This window comes from Cebus imitator, unplaced genomic scaffold (assembly GCF_001604975.1).
Source record: "Cebus imitator isolate Cc_AM_T3 unplaced genomic scaffold, Cebus_imitator-1.0 Scaffold213, whole genome shotgun sequence".
Lineage (NCBI taxonomy): Eukaryota > Metazoa > Chordata > Mammalia > Primates > Cebidae > Cebus > Cebus imitator.
Genome location: NW_016107528.1, coordinates 1,766,811 through 1,793,313, shown reverse-complemented (window position 1 = coordinate 1,793,313; position 26,503 = coordinate 1,766,811). Strand labels below are relative to the sequence as shown.

The following is a 26,503-nucleotide window of genomic DNA, read 5'->3' as shown; positions in this document are numbered from 1 at the left end:
GGGGAATGTACAAACTCCATACAGTAGCCCCTGCCAGAGGGATTTCTTTTTCCTCATCAACTTTTTAGCAAAACTGTTCAAAATGTTGAATTAAATAATGTTATTGAAGGACCTGCTATCCTTTTAACTGGGGAAAAAAAAAAAAAGGCAACTACCATTGGTTAATAACATCCAGTGTTCAGGACACAAACTTGACCTATTTGGCTTAGAAAGCATAAAATATTTCATGTGGAATGAATGCTAATACCTGTTACTATATTATTTCACTTCAGGGTCTTTATATATCTTCCCTCAGGGATTATAAAATTAATTGCTACACATAAGCAAGAATAAATCAATTTAGCATATAGTCCACCTCCTTCAAATTTCACTCATTACTTGCATAATCCAATCTATAAGTGGAAAATGCTGGAGATGACTGATGTCTCGTAGTAAATAAAGCCATAACATCAAAAATGTGCCAATATACAAAAATTATGACTACATGAAATTCTCAAATGATGTCCTTAATTCTGATATTGGTGTGTTTGCTGCTGTTCATGTTCTCAACCTTTCACTGATGCGATAATATGTTATTGTTGGGAACTACCAAAAGAGAACCACATGGATTACTCTGAAGAAGGCCTTTGGATTTGCAACTTGACTTTGGGAATCCCTCCACTGACCTATGGCCAAGTCGTGATCAAGCAATTTCTGTACTAATATCCCCTAGGAAAATGAAGTCTCCCCAGAAGATCTTGACCAATGTCATATGCTCCTCAATCAACTTCAATTATTTTTTGGAATAGTTCATTTCCTCCCAGCCGTTTGCTCCTAGCTCAAAACAAAACCAAAAACAACAAAAAACTTTTGGCCCAGTGAGTACATTAACATGATGGGAAGGTTTTGAGACTTGCCAAGTGCTGAATCATGTTTATGCTTAGGCTGTGTTTCTACACCTGGTTTTGAGGGCATAAACTCCCTCTAAGAATCCTAGCTACCCTAGTCAATCCACTGGAAGATGGGATCACTGCCCACCCAGCAAATGCCACCTACTAAGAATTCAAAGTGAAACAAGATTCTTGGAATTGGATGGGAGAAAACAAAAGCTCCTCATTCAGTAGGTGGCACTCTTTCCTTAAAAATGTTAACTCAGGCAACTATTAATATCAAAGATGTCATTTGCCCACTAATCACTTGAAAGAGAAGGCACATTAACTCCAACATCCTGTCCTAAATATAGTCTGAATCATTAGTGTCTTCCTAAATAATGTCTTCCTCATTTCAATGAGATCCTGAAGTTGTTCATAAATATGCCAGTCTCTTTTCACTATAGCAAAAGCTACAATTTCACAGAACCAAATTGCATTTGTTTTAAACTGGCAGGTTTTGACTTATGACTTTTCTTAGTATATGCTTCAAAAGACATTCATCATAACTGTTTTCTAATTTTAATGATTTCAGAGATAAAAGACAATTTGAATGGAAATGGGGCAAAGAACTGTACTTGTAATACAGAAACCGTATTACTCCATTTTAAAACAAGACAGTAGCTCTTTTTCATAAGCATGCATATGTATATTCTTTTTAAAAGCAGCTTTGACTCAATTTGTTATCACTCTGACTGACACTGAACTAAAGTTATCAACCTGAAAACTTTTAAGCTGAAAAATGAAAACAAGACTGACAGCTAATAAAATGTGAGTTTGCTATTTTATTTGCTATATAAAATGTGAGTCAATAAATATGTACCAAATAAAACCAAACACCAAAATTTGACTGGCTTCTAGTCAGGTGCACATGCTGACCAAGTTGAAATGCAATGCCTAGCCTACAGAAGAAGCAAAAAAATAAAAATAAAACCTCCGATTTATCTAGTTTTCCTTAGGCATATTTCTTGGTGTCAGTACTCTGTAGGGTCCACCTCATTACTGAAGCTCTAGGGTTGCCTCCCTTGGAGAAACCATCCCAGGTGCTGCCTTCACCCTCCCCCACTGGCCAAGTCTCCTAAAGCTCAGTGTGAAGAAGCCTTTCTCAGTCCTCACTCAGCAAAGAGCACTGCTATAATAGCCTCTTATCTGTTTCCCACTCTTGACTGTGAGATCCTTGAGGACGGAAATGGGTTTCAAGTTCATGTCTCCTGTCCTAGCAAAAAGCTTGGCACAAGGGTGGTAGTCAATAAATATGTACCGAATAAAAGAATGGATTGATCTTTTCCCCTTGGACTTCTACTTGAGAACGAGGCCTTTGTCTTACTCATCTTTCATCCAGCCGTACCGACTCCCAAATGCCCAGTATTGTACATAGAAGGCTGTGAGGAAGCAATGCCTTTCCAATATGAGCATAGATCTACACCAGAAAGATCTCCAAGATGTAAATAAGCTTGACTGAGGCCTTTGTGTATGCCAAGTATCTACTGTTAGTCCTGGGACACTGCGGAAAGAGAGAATAGCTCCCACACCACTCTTGGGAAAAATGACAGCTTTCAACCCCAGGAAAAGACTAAGAGATGGTCAGTAAAGAAGCTAAGAACCGTGAGTCTGGATTCATGCATATTTCAGTGAAAACATAACTTAGGAACTTACCCACGTCTATAATTTTGTTAATTGCTGGTGATTTTTCCCACGTTTAGTAGCAATAAAATGCCTTGAAAAAAACCCTTAGGGATTCAAAGATTTTGTGGCTGGGAGGGGAGACTCAGAAGCCATGAGGGGTATCCTATCAGGGAAGCAACCTGAGAGGAAGAAAGGGAACTAGCTGAGAGGGGTCAGCATGTCTGGGGGGGCAGTGCTGGAACTCTGAATCCGGATTCCTCACACACACACATTCTCCTAGCTTGGGGTGGGGGAATACTGCTGGCAGGATACATGTGAAACCAGAGCATAAGCATGAAAAATGGGGCATCTATTTTCTAGAGTAGCAATTTTATTCCAAGATTTGTAAGAGGGGTACCCCGTGATGGTTTTATGTTAAAGATACTAAGGTGGCTAAAACACAAAATTCAAATGGATTAAGGTAAATCAAAAGACTTGAGACATGAATCAATTTTGTTCACTGTTCCAAGTAAGCATTACTAGGATGACAGTCTTCACAGACACCCCTGGGTCCCTTTCCTTCAGTCCTCTAAAACAAGTGTGCTGGGTGGATGGGGCCAAAACGTTTGACAATAGAGCTGTTCTCAGCAACTCTGCCGTCATAATATGACAGTCACATACATAAGACAAAACTTCAGTAAACTGTTTAGGGAGTGCCACAACACTAGCCATATATAAGTAACAAGTCACCCCCAATCCAAAGCAGAAGCAAGATAAACTGCAAAAATGCCAAAGTATTAATCACATATCTACCACTTTCCATCCAAGAAAGCCTATCAGTATGCAACAGAATAAGTAACATCTATATGGGTATTTCTAAATAGGTCTGAAATTAATTTCTCTAAAAACTAATCACTTTAAAACTTTGACATTTCATTATTACCAAAAAATACTCTTCAATTACCTCCCCCAGTGCACTGCCACACCTATGTCATCAACACCAAAATCTGACTGGCTGCTAGTCAGGTACATGTGCTGACCAAGTTGAAATATGGAGAGAGAGAGTATTTCTGAGGCATTTTAAAGTGACAATTAGGAAGAGGGTAGACGGACACAAGAGCCACTCAGAGGGCTCAGACGGAAAACAATTCTCAGAAGAACTTGCGATAGGGATGGTCTCTTAGAGGAACTGCACAAACCAAGCAGAAACCATGAAATGGGTTCTGAGCACACTTATAAACACGTTTTTGTTAAAATGCTATCTCTCTGAGAGCAGGGATTTTTGTCTGTTTCATCACTGCCATCTTCCTAGTGTGTGCATATAACCAATTCTTTACAAAATTTGTTGAATGTTTTGCTATATCACAAGCTACAATAATTTAAACAAAGAGAACACAAACATTCCTATCTATAAATTTCCTATTTCAAAAGCATAGCAAGCTTTTCATTACAGACTGGCTTCCTATTAACCACCAATCAACCCCCTCCAAGCTGCCTTCTCCTTGAGAAATGATGACATTTCAGAACACCATGCTCACTACTTTAACCACAAATAAAACTTTTTCCTCTTTGTGCCATCTCTTCAGCTTGTAAAATTTCCCCCCTTTCACCTTAAAACAAAAAACCACCAAACCCCAAAATGCTTCATCTTTGCAGACACTCTGGCTTCTACTTCTCTCCCATCTCCCTCCTCCTCCAGGTTTCTCCAGAGTTGCCTATGCGTCCGCACCTCCCCTTCATCCCTTAATGAAGTACATCCCGCTCCCAGCACTTTACTAACCTGTCCTCTGTAGCCCTCAGCCAGCAGCACTGCTACTGCGGACCACTGGTTCCTTGGAAAAAACCCTCTTCCCGCCTTCCTGTCTCCTAACCAGCAGTGTCTCAGGCTCCTCAGTGGGATCCTCTTCAGGTCTTTTCCAGGAAATACTGGCACTTCTCGGGGGGAAGCTGAGCTAATATTTCCCTGCTACCCTTTCTAAGGTATGGATATGAGCCTAGACCTACCTATCAAGGAGTTAAAATTGCCAATAGAACTATCATTCACTTCTCAATCTTTAACATTCGCCCCAGATTCTAAGCCATCTAAGGTTCAACGGAGCAAAGGTATCATTGGAGAGAAACAATAGAGGCCATGAAACTTCAAGCCTGCACGAAGAATTACCATTAATAATTAGCTTGTATAAAATAACTAAAATAAGTTACTTATAAGTATTATTACTTAGTATTACTTATAAGTAATAAGATATAAAAGTAAGTATCTTATTTTATACAAGTTATTCTCTTAAAAGCTGTATATAAATAAAATATTCAAAATAAAAGCATTTTCAGGAGTGTGACACCATCACCCTTGGTATTCTGGCTGGGGTGTCAACTCACGTTTTAATTTAAAAGCCTTTATTAAAGCACAACAATATTTCTCTCACCTTTTTTCTTCTTCTTCTTTTTTTTTTCTGAGACAGAGTCTCTGCTCTGTTGCCCAGGCTGGAGTGCAGTAGCGCCATCTTGGCTCACGGCAACCTCCGCCTCCCAGGTTCAAGCCATTCTCCTGCCTCAGCCTTCCGAGTGGCTGGGATTACAGGTGCCTGCCACCATGCCTGGCTAATTTTTTGTATTTTTAGTAATAGATGAGGTTTAACCATGTTGGCCACGCTGGTCTCAAACTCCTGATCTGATGATGATCTGCCCACAAGCACAATTAATAGGCAGTATTCACCACACTGTCCTCATATCCAGCATACACATATAATGCTGTCAAATCCAGGTAGAACCTACAACTACCCTTGTTTCCTCCAAGAGTTTCTTATGAAATTAGCTACAAGTAATTAATAACTAGCTAGAGAACACAATAAACTCTCTTTTACCTTCCCTGGCTCCAGCATTTACCTGGGGCTCACTCAATTCCTAGCATAGTACATACACATAGAAAAGTATGTCAGTAAACACATATTGAGCTGAAGTGATAGTGTTTAAGTTTCCTTCCATAAGCAGCCCACATAAAAGACTTGTGAAATAGCAAACTATTATTATTGAAGAAAAAATAATGGCTGGTCAGAGACACAAGCAAGGATAAAGATATTTATCTTGCCTTGAAGGAGATTTCAGTTTTACCTGAGTGACCTTTCTATAAACTAAAAGATAATCTCCTTTGTTAAGATGGCATAGGGGTCAGGCAGATTACTGTATTCTCTCAGAGCCACTAAGCTCTTTTAATAATTATCAAAGAAGGTACCTGCTGAACACAAAATAAAGGCCCCATATGTGACAGACAGGCATTCGTTAACTTATTTCACTAGTAAAGAACAACCACTAGTGAGACAATAAATGAACAGAAGTCCATCTAGGCATAATTTAATACTAGATGCTAGCCTTAGATATCATCTTTATTCAAATTAATAAAAGGGCATTTTACCAACCAAGAATAATTACCAAGAATAATTATTTTAATTAAAACACATTAATTAAAAGAATGCTGAAGTATGAAATAGGACTAAATTTAAAATAACTGGAAATGAAAACTAGCTCCTTGCCCAGACCCATTTGTAAAGAGCTTTAAGAAGTATGTCTTGTTGTAAAGACACACATTTCAAAATGTCCAAGGTACTGCAGGAAGCTCCCTGGAGGCATGCACAGAGATACTCAGGTGTGAGCTGAGGCGCTGAGGAGGAGGGACTGTGATACTCAGGTGTGAGCTGAGGCACTGAGGAGGAGGGAGTGTGTGCATAGACAGCAGCAGGAGTGTTTGCTCTCCCCTTACCACTGTGCAAGGCTACATAGGCTGCCTCAGTTTCTGAGATATTCCCACCAACCGTGAAGCATGTAAGACAGTCTGGGCAGGCACTCTGTGAAGTACTCCAAAACTTAACAATTACTGCTTTTAATGAACGTGCACACCAAGCATATCTCCAATTTTGCTGGCAAAAATGTATGTATTAACAAAGTTCAACCATATTTTTGCCTGGAGCCTCGTCTTTCCCCTGGCACAGTAAAAACACTGAAATTTAAATGTATTTGTGTTTGTAACTTGCCTTATTTTATAACAACTTCATATAAAAACAAAAGAATGTTAAAATGCTTCACTAATGTTTTCTATATTTTTGGAAGACCTAAAGAGATAATTTAAAAAGTCATCACAAAATATGATTTTGACTTCATCATACACTATGTAAAGAATGAATAAAAGCTAAGACAAAGAAATATTTCCTCCAAGATAGTAAAATTTGTGTTCTGATTAAACAAATATCTCTTGGTTTAAAAAAAGGATTTAAAAATTATGCAAAGATAATCATAAAGAACACTGGCTTGAAGTCAAACTGCTAAGGTTCGGTTTCAGGCTTCACCGCCCACTAGCTGTGCTACCACCTTGCCAGGATACTTCACCTCTCATAGTCTCTGATTTCTCATATGTAAAATGGGAATCAAAATTCATGAGGATGATGTAAGACTTAAATGAGACAATCCATATAAGGCATCCAGTGTACCAAGCACAGAGGAAGTTAACTATCATTGCTATTTCAGATAAGTACAGTAGGAGAGTGACAATGAATTAGGGTGATTGAGGCTGGGTCCCAGACCTGGCACTGTACTGAAGTAGGAAATCTCTTCACAACGGCTGATCCTCTTTTTCATGCCACTTGCATTGCTTAGAGTCAGGAGGTTGTCCTTTTGAATTCTAAAATGCTATGACCATAAATCCTAGTATTTTACTTTCACCCTTCTGAAAGGGTAGGTTTATATATTCATCATCTCATTTGCTCTTCCCAAATTCTGTAAGTAGGAAGGGTATCATCATTTCTAATTTACAGATGAAGTCAAACTCAAAAGAGGTTAAATAAAGTAACTTTACGCAAAATCTTGCCAAAGTGTTAAGACAGTGATGGGGAAAAGTCTCACAAGCCTGAGCCAGTGCTAACAGTTCATCTACCACAATAAGCAGGAGAGCAGGCTGATTATCTTTCCACTAAAGACACCTGGCAATTCCCTCTCCAACAGCTAAAAGGAGAAAGAGGAAATCAAATATGCCCACAAGGAATGTCTAGACTCTTGAATTTGAACTGCAATTCAATTAGGCTTTTCACTTTAACAGACACAGTAAACTGTTGGTAGCAGAGTAATTTTGGTTTTCAAAGTATTATCTACAAAAACCTCACACAGAGTAGGTCTCTTTAACTCTTGTGAAGTCAAAAAAGAATTTTCATGGAATTCATTTAATTTTTGCATTAGTCCTACATAAGCAATCATAAAGATCTTGACGTAAATGAGAATATTCAAAAGGACTGTTCAATGTTCTAATAGAAAAAGGAAATGATTCTGAATATCATTTAATAAACGCATAAGTTTCCGTTTTCGAAAGTGCAAACTAAATGCCTGCCTGATAGTTGGTCTAATTAAACTAGAATTACAAAATGAACAAACAGATCAACATTAGAAATCATGGGTTAAAAAAATTAGGGCTAGGTATTCTGTGGTCTGTCTTCCTCCCTCAGAGTCTGCCTAGAAAGAAGCCTGATTAGGTTCTGGAGTTCACTGGTTTGAGATGGATTCTGTCACCTTCCCTCTTCTCCCTCATGCTCTCCCTTCCTATTCCTAATCCTGCAGGTGAGAATCGCAGGGGACACATATTAATCACAGAGGAGAGATGGAGATGGCTTTCAGGTCTCGGCAGTGACTGCAGTCTCTGAATCTCAAATTCACACATATGATCCTTAAAAAATCCTACATTTTAACCCATTTTCATGGGTTTAAAAAAAAAGAGGCTATTTTGTACTTGAAGAGACCTGACACACATGGCTGCCTAAGCATATGGGAAAGAATGAATTAACATTTTAAATATATCATATTCCTTAAGCAGAAACTTATTACAAAACATTTAAGTGCTGTTACCAATGCTTTTAATGTAGGCAATCTCTCATAGTGCATTACAAAAAAAAAAAAAATCAAACCTAGATTAGGTATTAAAAAAAAAACAGTAAATGACAGAATAAAACTTTCTGTGTCTTTGGGCTAAATTTTGTGACAGATTTTTAAACTCTTTAGCCAATATAAAATTTAACTTATGTGCTCTAAATACCCAATAGTGTGAGGACAGGAAGTCAGACTAGGAGTAAAAGGTACAGTACAGGTAATCCAAAGTATAAAGCAGATGGGTAATGTTCAATTACAAACACAAACCCTATGCTCAATAAATGATTTATAAAATGTTTATTTTTAAATAGAGAACTGAGAAATTTACAGGAAAATGTGTGTGTGTACCAGCACTATAGCAACTTTTCTACAGCACAGAACCCCTGTAAGGGGCTTACGGAAGATCCTGGAATACCAAGTCCCAAAACAGCTTGGCCATGTGGAATGAAAAGACAGTAATTTAGCAAGACCTGTATATGTACGGGGGTGGGAGAGGTAGTACGTCTATGTGTTTAAGACAGAGGCAGAGAGCTACAAGAAACAGAGACAGAGCTTGGGAAAAAAACAATTTCATTTTGGATTAGGGTATGGCCAACAGAGTCTTCTACGTAGATAAGAATTGCCTCCTAATTTGTTTTTAGTAATTAAAATTTATGACATTTTAAATTTTAAATTCACAATTTAAGTATGTAAAATCTGTGGCATCTATCAGTATTTTGGGGGAATCTTCAGCGAAAAGAAAGCATTATATTACACAATATAATTCTGATCACATTTCTTTAGAAGGCTGCTGGATTCAGAGGTACTTCAGACACTAATGGTTTTATATCTTATCATCACCACTTGGTCCAAGAAGTAAAAGGAAGAAGAAAAAGCGAAACATTCTTGAGCATAAACCACCTTTTCTCTATACAGTAATGCCAAAACTGCTTTTTTGGACCTTAACCCCAAAGCAGGGGCTTTGTTCTCATGTGTCTTTGGCACTATTTAAAACCTCTCCTAGCAAATCCTCTTGCAGAGGAGGGAATGCCCTACTATCCACTTAAAAAACTGCAGGAAGATTTCAGTTTGCATTGTGCAGATGACAGTCTAGCTGCCTTACATACTGATGACAAAACCTATAGCCAGTTATCACCATCAGTCACAACTAGCTAGAGAATGGTGCTGAGGTGACCAAGATTCAAAAGACTTTGCTCTATTCCTGACGACAGCCTTATCTGGAAATCACAGGCTAGCAGCACATAGTAAGTGACCCAAATAAATATCTAACAACTCATCACAATGGTAAGACCGAGTATGGGTTGGGGTAGAAGCAGGAAAGGTCAAATATTCTTTACTATCAAGAATCTAAGACAGAAAGTAATTACTGCTGAATGTCCGTGTGCTCTGCAATGAATTATGAGTAGTTTCAGTTATGTGTATAAAAAACAGCAATGGGGGCTTGGCATGGTGGCTCACACCTGATATCCTGGCATTCTAGGAGGCCAAGACAGGTGGATCGCTTGAGCCCAGGAGTTGGAGACCAGTCTGGGCAATATGGCGAAACCCCTTCTTTACAAAAAAAAAAAAAAAAAAATTAGCCGGGCATGGTGGCATGCGCCTGTGGTCCCAGCTACTCTGGAGGCAGAAGTGGCAGGATTAACTGAACCCAGAAAGGCTGAAGCTGCAGTGAGTCATGACCATGCCACTGCACTTCGGCCTGAGTAAAGGAATGAGACCTTGTTTCAAAAAAGAAAGAAAAGAGAAAAGACAGCAATAGGCAAGAAGGTTTGTGTGACAATGCTTCAAGTTGGTGCAATTACAATGATTACATCAGTTAAAAGGCCTTATTCCAAGTCTATTTGAAAGTCACAATTTTTTAGAACTTGAGCCCAAAATTATTAAAGAAGAAAAATAAAAGGATTAATAGTGAAATGTATTTGCATTTTCCAGCAGCTGTCAACTCTGTCCAGATTATGTGAAAAGAGCCCCCAAAATATAATTAAATGTGAATTTTGACACATTAGGAAGCAATGTGATTGTTACCAAGCGATGCATTTTTAACTTAAAAAAAGATGCATATATATGTTTATTTACAAAAAAGTCTCTATAAACAAAGGAAGAAGTAAAAGGACTGCTTTTTTAGAGGTTATATCCCAGAATGTCCCTTCTTTACACAATTAACAGTGAGAAGAAAAAGATAGCTTTTAACAGCAGTTGTCAAAAATTAAAGTTATTTTCAAAACTGCCCCAAGTAGTATTTTGCTAAACACAAACATGCTAACGACTTTGACCTAATTTATTTTCTACAATTTGCAAAATTATATTCTCCTGGCAGTTATAAGCTTTTTTAAAAACATATTTTCTCATCACTTAATGTTACTTAACAAATATGATTTCTTTTTTCTGAGCCTTTGTTGCTTTTCATTTACATTTCTCTTTATAGTTGTTTTTAAACCGGGGGTTTAAAATTTTAAGGGTTTGTAAGTTCAAAAACTGTTATTTCAATAATTACAGCTAAATTCAGCCACAAGAAATAACTACCAAGTTAAATCTTTGGAGAGCTGCTAGAGCTTGAAGGGAACTTAGAGATTATGTAAACCAACCTTTTCTTTTCACAGATGAGAAAACAAGACCGAGAAACCTGCATTAGGTTACAGAGATGAGAACCCTAAGGAGACGCTTTATCCCATACCACAGAATTTTGAAAGTTGCTATTTTCTATTTTTCTAGTAAATCATTTCAAAATAAGAGGGGAAAACGTATTGTTATCAAGATGATGCATAATCTACACAAACTGCCTTTGCATGGCAAACTTGAGGAAGGCTCTTTACCTCATCCTCATCTGTACAGGTAAAGGTTTAAGTAGTGAGCACAGATAATTACTTGCAGGAGTATTATCTATAGCTAGTATTAACTGAATACTTTTCTGGAACAAGAATGGTGCTTCATTATACCACCAACAACCCCATTTTAGAGACAAGAAATTCAAGGTTCAGAGAAATGACTTCCCTGGAGTCCAAGCAGCTAACAGATCTGATTTCTTGGGCCCACGACGTTCTCTTTTTTTTTTTTTTTTCTGGAGACAGAATTTTGCTCTTCCAGGCTGGAGTACAGTGGGGCAATCTCAGCTTACTGCAACCTCCGTCTTCCAGTTTCAAGTGATTCTCCTGCCTCGGCCTCCCGGGGAGCTGGGATTATAGGCACCCGTCACTATGCTTGGCTGATTTTTGTATTTTTAGTAGAAACAGGGTTTCAACATGGTTTCACCATGTTGGCCAGGCTGGTCTCAAACTCCTGACCTTGTGATCCGCCCACCTCGGCCTCCCAAAGTACTGGGATTACAAGCATAAGCCATTGTGCCCAGCCGGGCCCAGGTTCTTATCACTACAGTGTACGATCTGAAATGGAAACATGCAGTTCCAAAACCAAATTCAGGACCACAGTGGATGGGATTCATTTTGCCATGAGGACACTTCCCAGTCTGTGAACCTGTGAAACTACATGGAGCTACTGAAGTGCAACAGCCACAGCTCCCAGACTTGTGACCCCAGACTGTCTTGTCCCAGCTCTGTTGGGGCCTCCTGACCCACTTCTTAATGCTCTGTGGTTACCTGTCAAATTACAAAGACTTTTTCATTTTGTCCTAAGCGCTGAGATCCAAGGATTGGCCAGTGGGGGCAATACAAGGCAGACAGCTCTGCCTGTCTCTCTAGCCACAGCCAGAAACTGTGTCCCAGCTTGGTCCCTGCACCCTGCCTCCACTCTGACTGAGTTACCTGAACCATACTTGCAGTTATCCATGCCGCTCCAAGACTGCTAATTTCTGGGTCTGTGTGTTCTCCACCCACCCCTAGGCCACAAAACCTCCTTGCAAGCTCCTTTCACCTGGTTTACTCCTCCACATTTATCGCGACTTAGCCTGGTGCTCCAACTCACATTTACCAGAAAAGCTTCCTGATGCCCCCTCCACTCCCAGTGGACTGGGTCCTGCACTGTCTTTGTCATCAGGTAAGCTCCTCCACCGGCTGTGACTGCAGAATGGAGATTTCCTTCCTGTTGTGTCCCTAGCATCTCAGTGCCTGGCTGACAGCTCATAATGGGAGTGTTTCCTGAAGGCATGGACATCTCCTCCTCAGAACTAATAGAAGGACTGAAGACACTCGCCCTAGCATGCTTACTACTCTGTCCTGTCATTTCTCAAGAAAGAACATCCACAGATCCAACAAAAAGGGATGTGAGTAACCTGCACATATATTGTGCATGCTCACCTATAATCTGTCAGCTTGCTGGGACCCTGTCCCTGGAGGCTCATCATAAACCTTGTGATTCCTACACTGTCATCAAGCTCTCTGCTTGAAGTATCTGAGCATATCTGTTGTCTGACCTGTGAAGGCCTTGGATTATTCTCAAGGACAGTAATATGTGGGTTGGCAGCAACATTTTTTCCCTGAGACCACACCTCTGAGCTTTTAACACAAAACAAGAAAATCTGATTCACTTTACAATAATGTGTGCTTTACAAACATCTCTTTGTAAACACCGTTGTTCAGAAAGACCTGACATGTACAATGATACAGAAAAAACTAAAAAGGCTTAAAAGTAGCAAATCTAGCTCAGATATGGAGGAACATTGTAAACCAGAGTTCAGAATTCACAGTATAGCACTGACTTCTACAGAGCCATATTTTTTAGTGGAATACCAATAATTCTTTATTACAAAGGGAATAAAAACAAAACCTCACACGGAGATAGAAGGAGTATTTTAGATAGAGGTAAGAGCACTGGGCACGCTGAGAAAGAAGGGTCAGCTGCAGACAGGGGTGGAATTCAGCTGGTCAAGAGTCCAACCAGAGACACCATTTCAAATGCCTTATCTATGCATTAATGCCAATACTTAAAAAAAAAAAATTGTTTTCTTTAAAAAAAAAAGAAGGATCAGCTGGGGAACTAAAACTATGAGCACGATACCAAATGACTGGAGCAGGCTGTTCTGAGGGGCTGCTGAGAGTGAGCAGAGGCCTGAGTGCTAGGGGTTTGTGAAGCGCATTTCAGAGTCTGGACTTTATTCTGAGGGTAAAGAAAAGGTTGACAGTAGCCTGACTTTGGGTTAGCAGCCATGGCAGCGGAGAAAGGTGGACGTATTCTTAGGCTAGTAGGACAGTGGTAACAACAGAACTGGTGACTGACTGGAAGCTGAAGGTGTGAAAGCTCAAGAGTAAGAGCACAGCAATGAGAGACAGTGGCAGTGTCTACCCTGACAGGCACCCTCAACCACATGGGGATCTGAATGCAAGGAGAGAAAGGCTGAGCAGGGCAGGGATGCAGTTTGGACATTTGGCTGCCATGGTGCCTGGCAACAGGGGTCTCTCCTGGAGGAACTATCCTGGAGAAAGTTGGATGCAGGATTCTGTCAGAAAACCAAGATATCCTAGACACCAAAATATCAATGAGTCAGCAGAGATACAGCTGATAATAATCTCATGACAAATCCTTTTCTTTCTGGTTAAAGGCTAGCTTTCCTCTTTGTACAAAACTTGAAATTTGGTTAAGAATCTAGACACCTGGAGCAAGAATAATATCTAAAATAAATGCATTTGAGAATTTTCAAATATATTGAAAATTCTGTATATGATAAATATTTTAACTCAATAAACAGTGCTGGGTTACCAAGCCAACCTGCTGAAAAAATAAAATATGATCCCTAAGTCACCCCTTAAACTTCAGATGGACTTGAGATGAAAGTACCTTTAAAAAAAAATAACAATACTATACGGTATTCTTATATAGTGTTTGGAATTTACCAAGCACTGTTTTAAGAGCCACACAAACATGAATTCTTTCAGTCTTCACAACAACTCTAAAGTAGGTATTATAATTATCTTCATTTTACAGTCAAAGAAACCAAGGTGCAAGGAAGTTAAGTAACTACCCAGTTAGATGGCTTAGTAATGGTGAAACTCTGAGTAGAACCCAGGCATCTGCTCTCTTAATCACTACAAGCACTACCTCTCTGGGAGGCCTTTCTATCGGACCTAAACACAGAAGTTGTAAAAGAAAGAACTGAAATTTGAAAACAAAAAATTAAAGCTTTTTAATGGAAACAAATACTATAATCAAAGTCATAAATCATAACACAAAAGTGGAGGAAAACAACTGCAACAAATGTCATAGCTTATTCCTAATATACAAAGAGTTGTTTATAAATCGATAAGGAAAAAACCTCTTCCATGCGTGGAAGGAAATACACAAAAGTAGTATGAAATTGTCAATAAATGTAAGATGCCCAATACTGAAAAAAACAAACAAAAAAACAAAACTAAGAAATGTAAATTCAAATGAGAAACCATCTTCTATCCACCAGATTGGCAAAAATGAAAGACTGATGATAACACAATGTTGGCAAGAATGTGGGCAATGGCACTCTCACATATTGGGAGATAAACATCAACTGACACGGCGTTTTCCAGGGCAATTTGGCTATATGGTCAAATTTTAAAATATGCATGCCCTTTGACTCGGCAATTTCACTTCTGAACATTTATTTTACAGAATTACACACACAACTATATGAAAATCTACCAGAGTAATCACTGAAGTATAACATAACAACCAAAAAGCAAACAATGTAAATGTCTACAAATAGCAAACTGGTTCATTAATGAGACTCCCAAGATGGAATACTACACAGGCATTAAAAAGATAGCTTTATGTTCACCAAAATAACAAAACATTGTTAAGAAAAAAGCAACTTGTATAGCAATGTGTATAATATGTTCCTGTTTGTTAAATGATAAAAACATAAATTTAAAAAAATTGTTTGCTTTCAAAAGGACTGTTCAATCATTTTATTAATGAAGTTTAATTCTGTAAATTCTGAATACCAGAAATACCCTGAGGGCCTTGTAACAATATTGTCTAATAGCCTAGAGAATGCCAGTGTACAGGAATACTTGAAACATATTTTTCAAAACTCAAAATAAATTTAGATTAAAACATTAAAACTTTTTCAGGAATGTTAATATTTACATTAATCTGTCACTTAAAAGAAAAAACAAACTTAAGATTCAATGAAAATAATCTGGCTTATTACCCAAGAAGATTTTTTTTTCCTTGAGACAGAGTCTTGCTCTATTGCCCAGGCTGGCGTGCAGTGGCACAATCTCAGCTCACTGCAACCTCTGCCTCCTGTTACCCAAGAAGATTTTAAAAGCACCAACAGAAATCCATCAAGTATTTACATACAAGATATAGTCCTTGATCCTTGAAGTGGTAAATCTCTAACTTACCTGTAAGATGCAGTTCTGTATCCTTGATGATACTGAATAAATAAGATATATTTTAGAATTATATAAAATTAGATGCTGCAATTCTTTTAAATAAAAGAACAATCTTTAAAAAGAAGAACAATCTCATTGCTTCCTAATTATGAAACTTGCTTCCTAACAAGTATCTTCATCACATCAAAGTATCTTGATGAAGATAAAGATACTTCCTAACAAATATCTTCATCAAAGTGTCTTGATGAAGATCGAAGTATCCTGATGAAGATATTTTGAGGGGGAAAAGAAAAGAATAAACTGTGAAATGCCTGTTTCAAAACACAAGTAAGTATCATCTAAGAACATGTAGTCATTAAGAATGTTTTCCCAAGTAACCATCTCATTTAACCAAAAATCTTGCTGTAATTAAGTGACTTGGTCAATGCTACAAATGGTGGAACTTAGTGCCCAGCTACCTGCAACATAAGAAAAAGTACCTCACACCTGTAATCCCAGCACTTTGGGAGGCTGAGGTGGGTGGATCACCTGAGGTCAGGAGTTCAAGACCAGCCTGGCCAACATGGCAAAACCCCATCTCTACTAAAAATACAAAAATTAGCCAGATGTGGTGGCAGGTGCCTGTAATCCCAGCTACTCAGGAGGCTGAGGCAGGAGAATGGCTTGAACCCAGGAAGCGAAGGTTGCAGTGAGCCAACATGGCACCACTGCACTCCAGCCTGGGCAACAGAGCAAGACTCTGTTTCAAAAACAAAACAAAAAAAAGGAAAAGATCAGTATATTTTAGTGGTAGTTGTGATTATTAAGCATTTTATAGCAACTGCAGGGTATAAAATGACTCAGGTCAACAAAGATTTTTACACACAGATAATCGATAAGACTTGCTGAGCTTGCATCCAGTTTTATGTAATTCTAAAGTACATATTTATTCAGTATCATCAAGGCTACAGAACTACATCTCATAGAAAAGTTAGAGGTTTACCACTTCAAAGATCAAGACACTTTCTGTAACTACGTTGGATAGTAATTTTCCTAAATCTGTATTACAAGCTTTCCAACTTTGCTTCACTGAGTATATTTTTAAATGGCAGAAGCTACCCAGTTGGAACTAATTGTACCAATGCCAGGTGGACCCCGAATGCAATGTTTTGACGTCCTCTTCTCCCTTTCTCCTCTGTCAGGTCTGCCAACACTGCAGCCTTTGGGGCACCTGCCTCTTGCAGGACTCATGTTGCCACACATTCTAACTGGATGCTTCTAACTGCTGCATGTCAAGGACACCACATGAACAAGACTGCAAGAACAACATCTTAAGTGTCAATCCTGAGCAAATGTCCTGGGAACTCTTCTAAGTGTAAAATCAAAGAGCTTCAAAAGCACATATTTTGTTACAGGGCCTTTGGCTGCTTAGAGCATTTTTTCTTACTTCTTAGTGCTAACCCATGTTTTAGATAAGAGAGGCTGCTGGGTTTAGTTACCAACAGTAAACTTTAAAACGTTTTCAGTTACATGGGTTCTTGGCTTCTACAATCTCATGGAGTATTTGCCTAACAAATATTTTCTTCAATGCAAATGTGAACCTGTATTTATGCCAAGTTGAATTATGATCAAATTAATGAATTTTGGATGAAGTAGGGCTATTGAGACAAGAATTCTAAAAGTGGTATCTTAAGTTTAGATGACATTCTGAGAACCTTAAGATTATATTAATGCATGACACCTTTATATATGACACCTTTATATGTATATTTACTCACACAGATGTTATGTGTGTGTATATATATATATATAAATGCATATATACACACACACATTCTTAATTGCCTAGTAAGTACAGAATAATTATGTATACCTAGCAGACTCTTCTTCCCTATAACGTTGTCATGCAGTATAGCTATTTGCTCTCTACCACATTAAGCTGTCCTATTTCACTCGAGGTACTAGGCATGTCTACAAGTCCAGATAGCTCTCAACAAGTCTATCACAAATTTACAATGTGGAAACACCAATAATCTGGACTTTTGCCATTTAACACCTTTTCAACTATGTCCTAAACTATGACTAAACAGGAAAAACTGTGAATCCACCTAATTTGAACATGCCCATCCCATTATCCCTCTCGTTCATTTACTCAACAAATATTTACTGTGTCTACTCTATGTCAGGCATTTTGCTGGGTGCTAGGTCCCTACCCAACCACAAGCCCTGCCCACTCAGTCTTCGGTCTTCTGAGGGAAGGCAGTCATTCATCAAATGAGGTAACACATGTAAAAGCACACTGACAGTAGAGACACCTTGCTACAAGGCCAGCCTGGGCGATCAGGGAAAGCTTCCCTAAGGAAGTGTCAATGAGTTAAGGTTTTAACAATGAGGAGCTGACTTTGTGGAGAAACAGTGTTCCTGGCAGAGGGTGCAGGCAAGAACCCTATAGCAGGAGGCGGTGAGTGAGTCTGAGGAAATGAAAGCAGGCAACCCTGCCATGGAACAAGGGCAGGTGTGAGCTGAGATGGGCCTGGAGGAAGCAGGCAGGGGCCTGACCAGGCAGGGACTCGGTCAGGCATGTTAAAGATTTCCTGGTCTTTATCCAAATGGAAGGCATGTGAACATTTTAAAATTAAACTAAATTTAGTTTTCTGGAGGGAAGAAGTTATGATCAGATTTACATTTTGAAATGATCACTCTGGCCACCTAATACAGAGAACAGATTACAAAGGAGAAAGGACACAAGGAGCAGGCAAGGAGGCTACTAGATTAGGGGAAATGAGAGACAGTGGGCACCTGGCTAAGGGTGCAGTAACAAGTCAAATTGCTAGCACCTAAGGACTGAATTTGAGGAGTGAAAGGAGGTGTCAAGGGTGACTCCTGGGTTCTGGTTCTGCCATTTAATGAGCAGGAAACATGTTAGGAGAAGGTTTAGGGAAGGTCATGAATTTGGTTTTAGACACCTGACTGTGTAGATGTCATGTAGCCAGGTATAGGTCTGGACTTTAGGAGAGGTCACGGTCAGTATAATAAACTCTGCAATCATTTGTAAATGGGCCATAACCAATCTAAGGGCATTAATGAGACAGGTGTGGGGGTGGAGGAGACAGAATGAAGGCCTAGGATCACCCTGGGGATCTTCTAGCATCAATGTTCAACAGGATGAAGATGGGCTGTCACAGAAGTGTCATGGTTAAGAAGAAAATCAGGAGGGTTTACCAATTAACTCAAACAACTAGACACTTTCAAACATCAGGAATTCAATTTTCTCAATATCTGACAGTTTGAGTATGGCTCCAATTATTTTGTAACTAGACTTAGTCATTAAAACATTAATTATTAGAAAGTTCACATTATATATGTAATTGGTCAATATTATCAATGACTGCTTGCTAAATGCCAACTACTGCTACTAAACATCAAGCAATCGTCAAGGCACGGTGGCTCATTCCTGTAATCCCAGCACTTTGGGAGGCCAAGGTGGGTGGATCACTTGAGGTCAGGAGTTCAAGACCAGCATGGCCAACATGGTGAAACCTCTTCTCTACAAAAAAAACCAAAAAACAAAAAACAAAAATTATCTGGGAATGGTGGTACATGCTGGTGATCTCAGCTCCTCAGGAGGCTAGACAGAATTGCTTGAACCCAGGAGGCAGTGGCTGCAGTGAGTAGAGATTGCACCACTGTACTCCAGCCTGTGCAACAGAGCAAGACTCCATTTCAAAAATACATACATACACACATACATACATACCAAACGATGTACAAAAACTCCTAAAAAACAGTTCTTGCCTTCAAAACTTGTCTTAACCTAGGTCATGATTAAAATCACAATACAGTAAGTTATTTTAATCTTCGGATATGCTAATTTAACCATTTTGGGAAAATTAATTCATGTTAACCTTTCTGGGCACCTAATATTCATGGTTCCCAGACCCTAATCTAGATGCTGGGAGATGGTGCAAAGAATCAGATAAAATTCCTCGTCTGTTAACAACTGATATTTAGTATTCAGAATACCACAAGACCAGTTTGAAGATTATGTGACAACATATCACTTAAATTATTGTTTAGGCAATGAAGAAAAGTGAAGCCAGACATAGTTGCTTGCACCTGTAGTCTCAGCTATGTGGAAGGATCATCTGAGCCCAGAAGTTTGATCCAGCCTGGGCAACACAGTGAGAACCCACTTCTAATTTAAAAATAAAAAAAGAAAAGTAATAATAACATCTGTCAACAGCAAATCTTCCACCTACACCCCAGTAGCGACCCTCTCCTCACTCCACATCTATCCATCATCATTATCCATCACCATTATGCTTACATGATAAACTTAGTTAATGCACTAGCTATAGTACTGTGTAGGCTGTACCATGTGGCTCCAGGGCCTGTTTCAAGTCTTCAAGAGGTCCGATGGCTTGCTTAGTAATTCCCAGGTAACACATATGTACTTTCAGAAATATATACTTGATAACTTTTAACAATTCTACATCTCAATTAAATTAACCAGCTTGGTTTTCCAAAGGACTCAATCACTAACAATACAGAACCTTCCATACCAAACATACCTAAATCAACTATGACATGCCATAGAGTAAATAAAAACAAGGCTATCTTCTTGATCTCTTACGCCCTAGAGCATATTTTACATTTCCCCAGTTGTTTTCCCAACTAGCAGAGTTGCTGTTACTAATAATAAAGACTGGAAGTTTAAAACTAGCTATTAGCAGATGTTGAATTTCTTGCTCCCCCAACTCCTTTTTAATTTTCTCTTGCAAGAAAAAGAAATAATGCCTGAACATGCAGTTTTGTATATATTCCTCTTAGTAGGCAAAAAGAGTTTGAAACTAATATGCTGTATCCCTTCTGCATCCCATCTCTCTTACAGCACTTAACATGATATTGTGAAACATGCTCATACTACAACCTACAAACAGAAACAGCCTGTGTACTCATGATCTTTTTCTCCACCACCCAGACCACCACCTTGCGTAAGTTCATGAATGTTGAATGGATGAAATCTAAAACAATAACAAAGGGGTAGGGTCTAGCAATAGTAAAAGTTTCTCTTCTGTGTGATTACCATGAATGAACCATGTTAATTTTAGCTTCTTTATCTCCTTTCACTTATGACTTAATACAGCACAAATCAATAAATGTAAGAAACATTCAACACTAATGATTAATCCTCTTTGGCTGACATGATAGGGTGATCTAAATACAGTTTACTTGTATTACATATAAAAGGCCAGGTTACAGAAACATACCTATTATACATACTAGCAGGAAAACGTAGCACAGGGTAGAGACCTAGCTCATGGTCTATTAGAATGCCTGCAGAACAACTTTCTCCTTAAAAATAATCAATTAATTTGATTATTAATTTGAAAAAGAAAATGGAAGCAGCATAAAGTAGTGTAAAGAAATGGACTCTGCGGAGTCAGACTGACTTGGGATTAAATCCTAGCTCTGTCTTCTAGTTGTGTGATCATGAGGCTTTACCATCTCAGATGAGTTTGCCTCTAGCAAACAGAAATTACACTATCTTAGGGAGCTGCAATGATGATTAAATGTGATTATATATAAAGATGTATAATATATATATTATACACACAGAGAAGGCAAAAAAGGTGATTATATAAAAGTTATCTAGACACATCTATATGCTCAATGAATATGTTTTAAGCCGCAGATAAAATCCTAATACATTGGCCGGGTACAGCGGCTCATGCCTGTAATCCCAGTACTTTGGGAGGTCAAGGCAGGTGGATCACGAGGTCAGGAGTTCAAGACCAGCCTGGCCAAGATGGTGAAATGCTGTCTCTACTGAAAATACAAAAAATTAGCTGGGCATGGTGGTGGGCATCTGTAATCTCAGCTACTCGGGAGGCTGAGGCAGAGAACTGCTTGAACCCTTGAGGAGGTTGCAGGAAGCTGAGATCACACACTGCCCTCCTGCCTGGGTGAAGCAGAGAAACTCCATCTCAAAAAACATTAAATTAAATAATCATAATATATTTTTGCAATTTGAAAAGAGTACCTGACTCATCTCATGCTTTGCAATGAACCATTTACTAATTCTGGCCCTGATTATTTATTTTGTCATGAAACATGTTCTTAAATATTTTCTTAGAGACAACTTTGGGTTATTCCTAATCTTACACATTTCCTCACATTAATATTCTACCATTTGCATGTTTAAGTTGCTTTAGCTTTTGACTTAGGATATAAAAAGAGGCCAGAACTAAGGAAAACAACCAAGTCTAAGGAATATATTTGATATATCCGATAGAAGCAAAGAATTCCAAGATTGGAGGTGTAACTGCAGTTCCCAAGCAGCCACTAAGAGACTATTACTCTTCCATGACACATTTTCCCATTGCCATCTGTGTAAGAGATAGCCCTCAACCCAAGAAGATAACTTGGGTAAAAAACGCAAAAGTGGTGCTTTCTACCTGAGAGCACTTCTGAATGCCCCATACTTTTCCTCAAGGTAATCCATTCCCCATTAACTACCTTGCCACCCGATCATTTCTACCTTTGGAATGCACACTGCTAGTGTCAAGGACTGATTAGCCAACCAGCCTAGGCAAGCTGTAGCTGGTTTTTTTTGGCTCTTGTTGAAAGCAAAAGAACACTCCTTTCTTCCCACATTTTGAAATTCGCAAGTTGACAAGTCAGTGGCCATTTCTAAAACATACAACATGTTATGCTTGAGGTGCCATGGAAGTCATAAAAGAATATCAATGAACAGGGATACTTCCTGTTTTTCGTATCTAACAAAATGGAGTTATTACAGTGTATTGGAAATCATATATTAAGGAATGTTGGTTAACCAGTCACTCTTGCCAAAATCAGATATGAAAAGAAAAGTTGGCAACAATTCTAGCTCTGATATTTCTCTTCTAGAATATTTAATAAGGTTAATCTTTGAAGAATGCATTAATTTTCTTACCTGATTTAAAATGAAACTAAGACCATTCCTAACTAAAAACGTACAAAATCATGGAAGACTAACTTATGTGACCACCTCTATTTTTTTTAAATAAAGTCACTAACTTAATATTTTAAGAGTAATTTTTAGGTAATAATGCTCTTATACCTCCTCTTTAGTAAAAGGTTACTAAATTATATTTTTAGCCTAATAGTTTTAAAAAGGAAGTGAAATCTGAGAGTTATATGAGGATATAAAAGCAGCCTGTGAAATATCTTTAGTTTTAAACAAAAACTAACATTAACAAGTACAGCATATCTTGTCCTTTCATGGGACCAGCAAATTGATAGTTTGGTTTTTTTAAGTTACAAAAATAGGATGGGGTAATTATATCTACCAAACTCACAATAGCCTGTTCAATGGAGAGTAACACTGTAATTTTTCTTCAAAGTCAGTAAATAGGAAGAAAAAGCCCCTAAATTCTGTAATATAAGGAAAAATTCCAAACCCTTGGGCGCCACTTACAGGCACTTTCACCGATTTCAGCTATTAACCTGAACAAGAGGAACAAACTTAAAATCTTCCATTTTAATATGAGTATTATTTATATAATTTCTAATCCACAAGTGTATTTTCTACATCCAAATATCAGACGGAAATTCTAAAATTTAAAAAAAAAATCACAGAACTCTCAATTATTTCAAAATCTCAGATTTTCCTCTTAGAAGTATGAATGTAACTTAACAATTGTCAAAAAAAAAAAAAAAAAGGAAAACATAAAGTTCAACTGATATTTTATTGAGTTGGCTATAATCAACGTTTTTTTCTAAAGTTTTAATTTAGAGGTAATTATGTATCATAACCAACATGCAGCATAAAATACACATACACAAATGAGACACAAGCCCTTTTCCCACAGTCTTATACCAACCGATTCAAATGAATTTCAACCCCACTGTTAAGGGAAAAAAAAAATCACTCTATTTCATAAGGTTAGGGAATCAAAGTTTTACTATAAATGAAATCTTTACATATAATATTTGGGATAAGCCAACAGTATTCTGGCTACTAAAAATAATTTTTTAAAAATGATTATCCTTATCAGCCTATTATTTTCTTATACTGTGCAATTATAATCCACACCTTAAGCAAAGGGGAAAAAACCTCGGTTATAAAACGCAAATATTAAGCATGGATTACTTAGTCCCTACATTCTATCTGCCTTCACCTTAGTCCTCTTATTTTGTGTCAAGAGACAACACTAAACAATTTCTGTATATTATTTTTACAGTGCATGCTCTTCTATATTCACAGCTCATTAAGAGGACTAAATTGCTGACGTTTGCTAAATTATTTACTGTATCCACAAAGTTAGGTCTCATAAGGATACAATTAATTTCTCAATATTTGGGGTTAAAAATTTGTATCCAGTTCATTTGAAGTTCAGTTCAGTATCCTTCAAATAATTATTCCAGTTAAGTTTTAATACAATCTGCACAGAAACAGGAAACTGTAGAGGTACACAACTCTAGTAAGAATAAATTACATGTACAAGCCCACACAAAACTATCGTCAGTCACAAATCTCCTTTCCTATTAGTAGTGCCATGGTACAGTGCAGAGCATATTTTTTAGTTCTTGCTGGGGGAGGAAGGGGACTTCCAAATAATAAACGGTTCGTGATTGTAAGCAAATAACCAAGTGCACAAAATATGCCAGATCACTTTAGATAATTAATCCAAACCAAGGACTCCTGTCAAATTCTTCTCACAAAATGACACACTTTATTCCCATACTAAAGGTCAGGGAATTCTACAGGGCAACAAGGGACTATCACAAAAACATTTCCAGCAACTCAAAATACCATCAAGACTTTGTGCTTTGCATATGTTAATCAGATGTTAAAAAAAAAAACAAACAAACAAACAAACCAGGACGTAGCTGTCACACCTAAAAGAATTTCCTTTAACATAAAAATTTCCAGTAGCCAAAAACGGGCGAGGTCAATGACCCGCTGGTCTAAATTACCTTACACATACTGTACTTCATATGCATCAGAAGACGCATCTGAGCCGAAGCCCACCGCGCTGTGTGGCCCCTGGAATTCAGCGGGCGGCCCACCCCGTGGCACCGAGCAGGAAGCACCGCACCCGCGCCGCGCTCCCAGGGCCAAGCCGGAGGGGCTGAGGGGAGCAGCCGCCACTGCTTTGAAACTGAATGGCTGACACATCCGGTCCTGGCTCTTACACCACTCCGCCAAATGCAAACTTCAAAGGCCAAATTCAAACTCCAAGCAGAAGTCACTCAAGTCTTAGCAGTGCAGTTCGCATTCCCAGGAACAGTCGGAGCCCCTTGGGGGCCGCAATTAGACAAACCGCACTTCCTAAAAGACTGCAAGCCCCCGCGAGAGTGCAGCCTCCCGCCGCACCGCTTTGACAGGCGTTACGGAGCCGTCTGCCCAGAGCCCTGCAACCGGCGCTGGGGGCGCGCCGCCTACGTCCGGGCCCGGCCCCCGGTACCTGCCTAGGGACTAGAGCCACGGGCGGGCCGAGGAGCTCTGCCTGTCACGGCCGCGGGGACCTGCTGCTTTCTCTTCGGCCCTCTACGTTCCCCACTCGACCTCGGGCTCCCCTTCCACCCGCCCCTTTTCCGACCACCGCCCGCCGCAGGCTCGGGCCTCGCCCCCCAGTGCCCCGGCCCCGGGTACACCCGTCCGGGGGCGCCGCCGCAGGGCCGTGCCCCGCCCCCCGGCTCCTAGGAGAGCCCCTATTCCGGGAGTCCCACAAAGCTAGCCGTGGCCCCCCACATCTTTTCGCCACGGGTCCCCGCAGAGCGGCTCGCACGCCTGTCACATGTCTACAAACAATAACAAACTCTTCTGCACGTCCCCGTCCGGTCCCCCAGGCTGGATCCGGGGCGCCGCCCGACTCCGGAGAGGTCGGGGGGTGCTCAGGGGCGCGGGTCCCGGGGAGCGGCGCGTAGTCTCGCCGCGCTGAGCCCCGGGACGCCGTGCACGGAGCCCGGCATTCATTCATTGCCCTCTGCCCGCCCCCCAAGTCCCCGCAGTGCCCCCGGCCGCGCTGCTCACCCGGCGGGGGCCGCTGCAGGAGGTGGCTCGGCGGCGGGCGCCCGCTTCTCCCCGGGCTCGGCCGCTGCGGGACTCGAGGCGCCGCTGTCCGGCGCGGCCACCGGCTCGGTAGGGTGTGCGCCGCCGCGGCTAGCGGCTCCGTGGGGCGGCGGCACCGCCACAGGCTGGAAGCCGGTCCCACTCCCCGCAGCGTCCGCGGGCTCCGGCGACGGGGAAGTCGAGGAGGACGGCGGCGAGGCGGCGAGGAAGAGCGGTGGCTCCGGTAGCTGGTCCAGCTCCACACTCCGCACTTTGCGCAGCTGCCGCCGCCTCCAGTCCGCCCGCTCGCGGTCCCCGCTGCTCGCCTCCCGCAGCAGTCCCGCGGCCGCCGAGGGCGCACTGCTCGCCTTGAGGGCCCCTACGCCGCCGCCCGCCTCAGGGCTCGCAGCCGCGGCGCCCGGGAATCCCGACGACGAGGCGCGATTCCCCGCCGCCGCCGCCATTTTCTCTCGCGGGCTACATTCGCTCGGCCCCTGCGAGGGAGGGAGGGGGCGGGGAGAGCGCAGGGGGCGGGCACTGCGCCGCCAGCGTAAGGCCTCCTGCGCCAACTGCGTGAGCGGGGCCCGCTGGGCGCCGGGCCTGGACCCACAGACGGCCGGGCGCGCTGGGTCCGGTCTGCGGCGGAGGCGTGGGCGGAGGGCGCCCAGGGGGCCGCAGGTGGGAGGCAGTGGGCTGTGCTGTCGCCCTGGAGAGGTGGACTGGGGGATGGCGGGCGCGGGGGCGCTCTGGACTCTGCGCGCTGCACGCGCCGCGCTGCCAGGTAGTCCCGGCCGCACCGGCGAAAGGAA

The 26,503-nt window shown here is 40.5% G+C and overlaps 1 protein-coding gene across 1 annotated transcript in view; it reads right to left on the bottom strand.

Annotated features, from left to right (window-relative positions):
• Positions 1–26,177, bottom strand: part of MAP3K1 (mitogen-activated protein kinase kinase kinase 1) — a 79,999-nt gene extending 53,822 nt beyond the window's left edge. Inside the window, exon 1 of the mRNA XM_017548689.2 lies at positions 25,677–26,177. Coding sequence (XP_017404178.1) covers positions 25,677–26,158 — 482 coding nt within the window. The 5' untranslated portion in view covers positions 26,159–26,177. The remainder of the gene's footprint in view (positions 1–25,676) is intronic.
• Between the last annotated feature and the right edge of the window lie 326 nt (positions 26,178–26,503).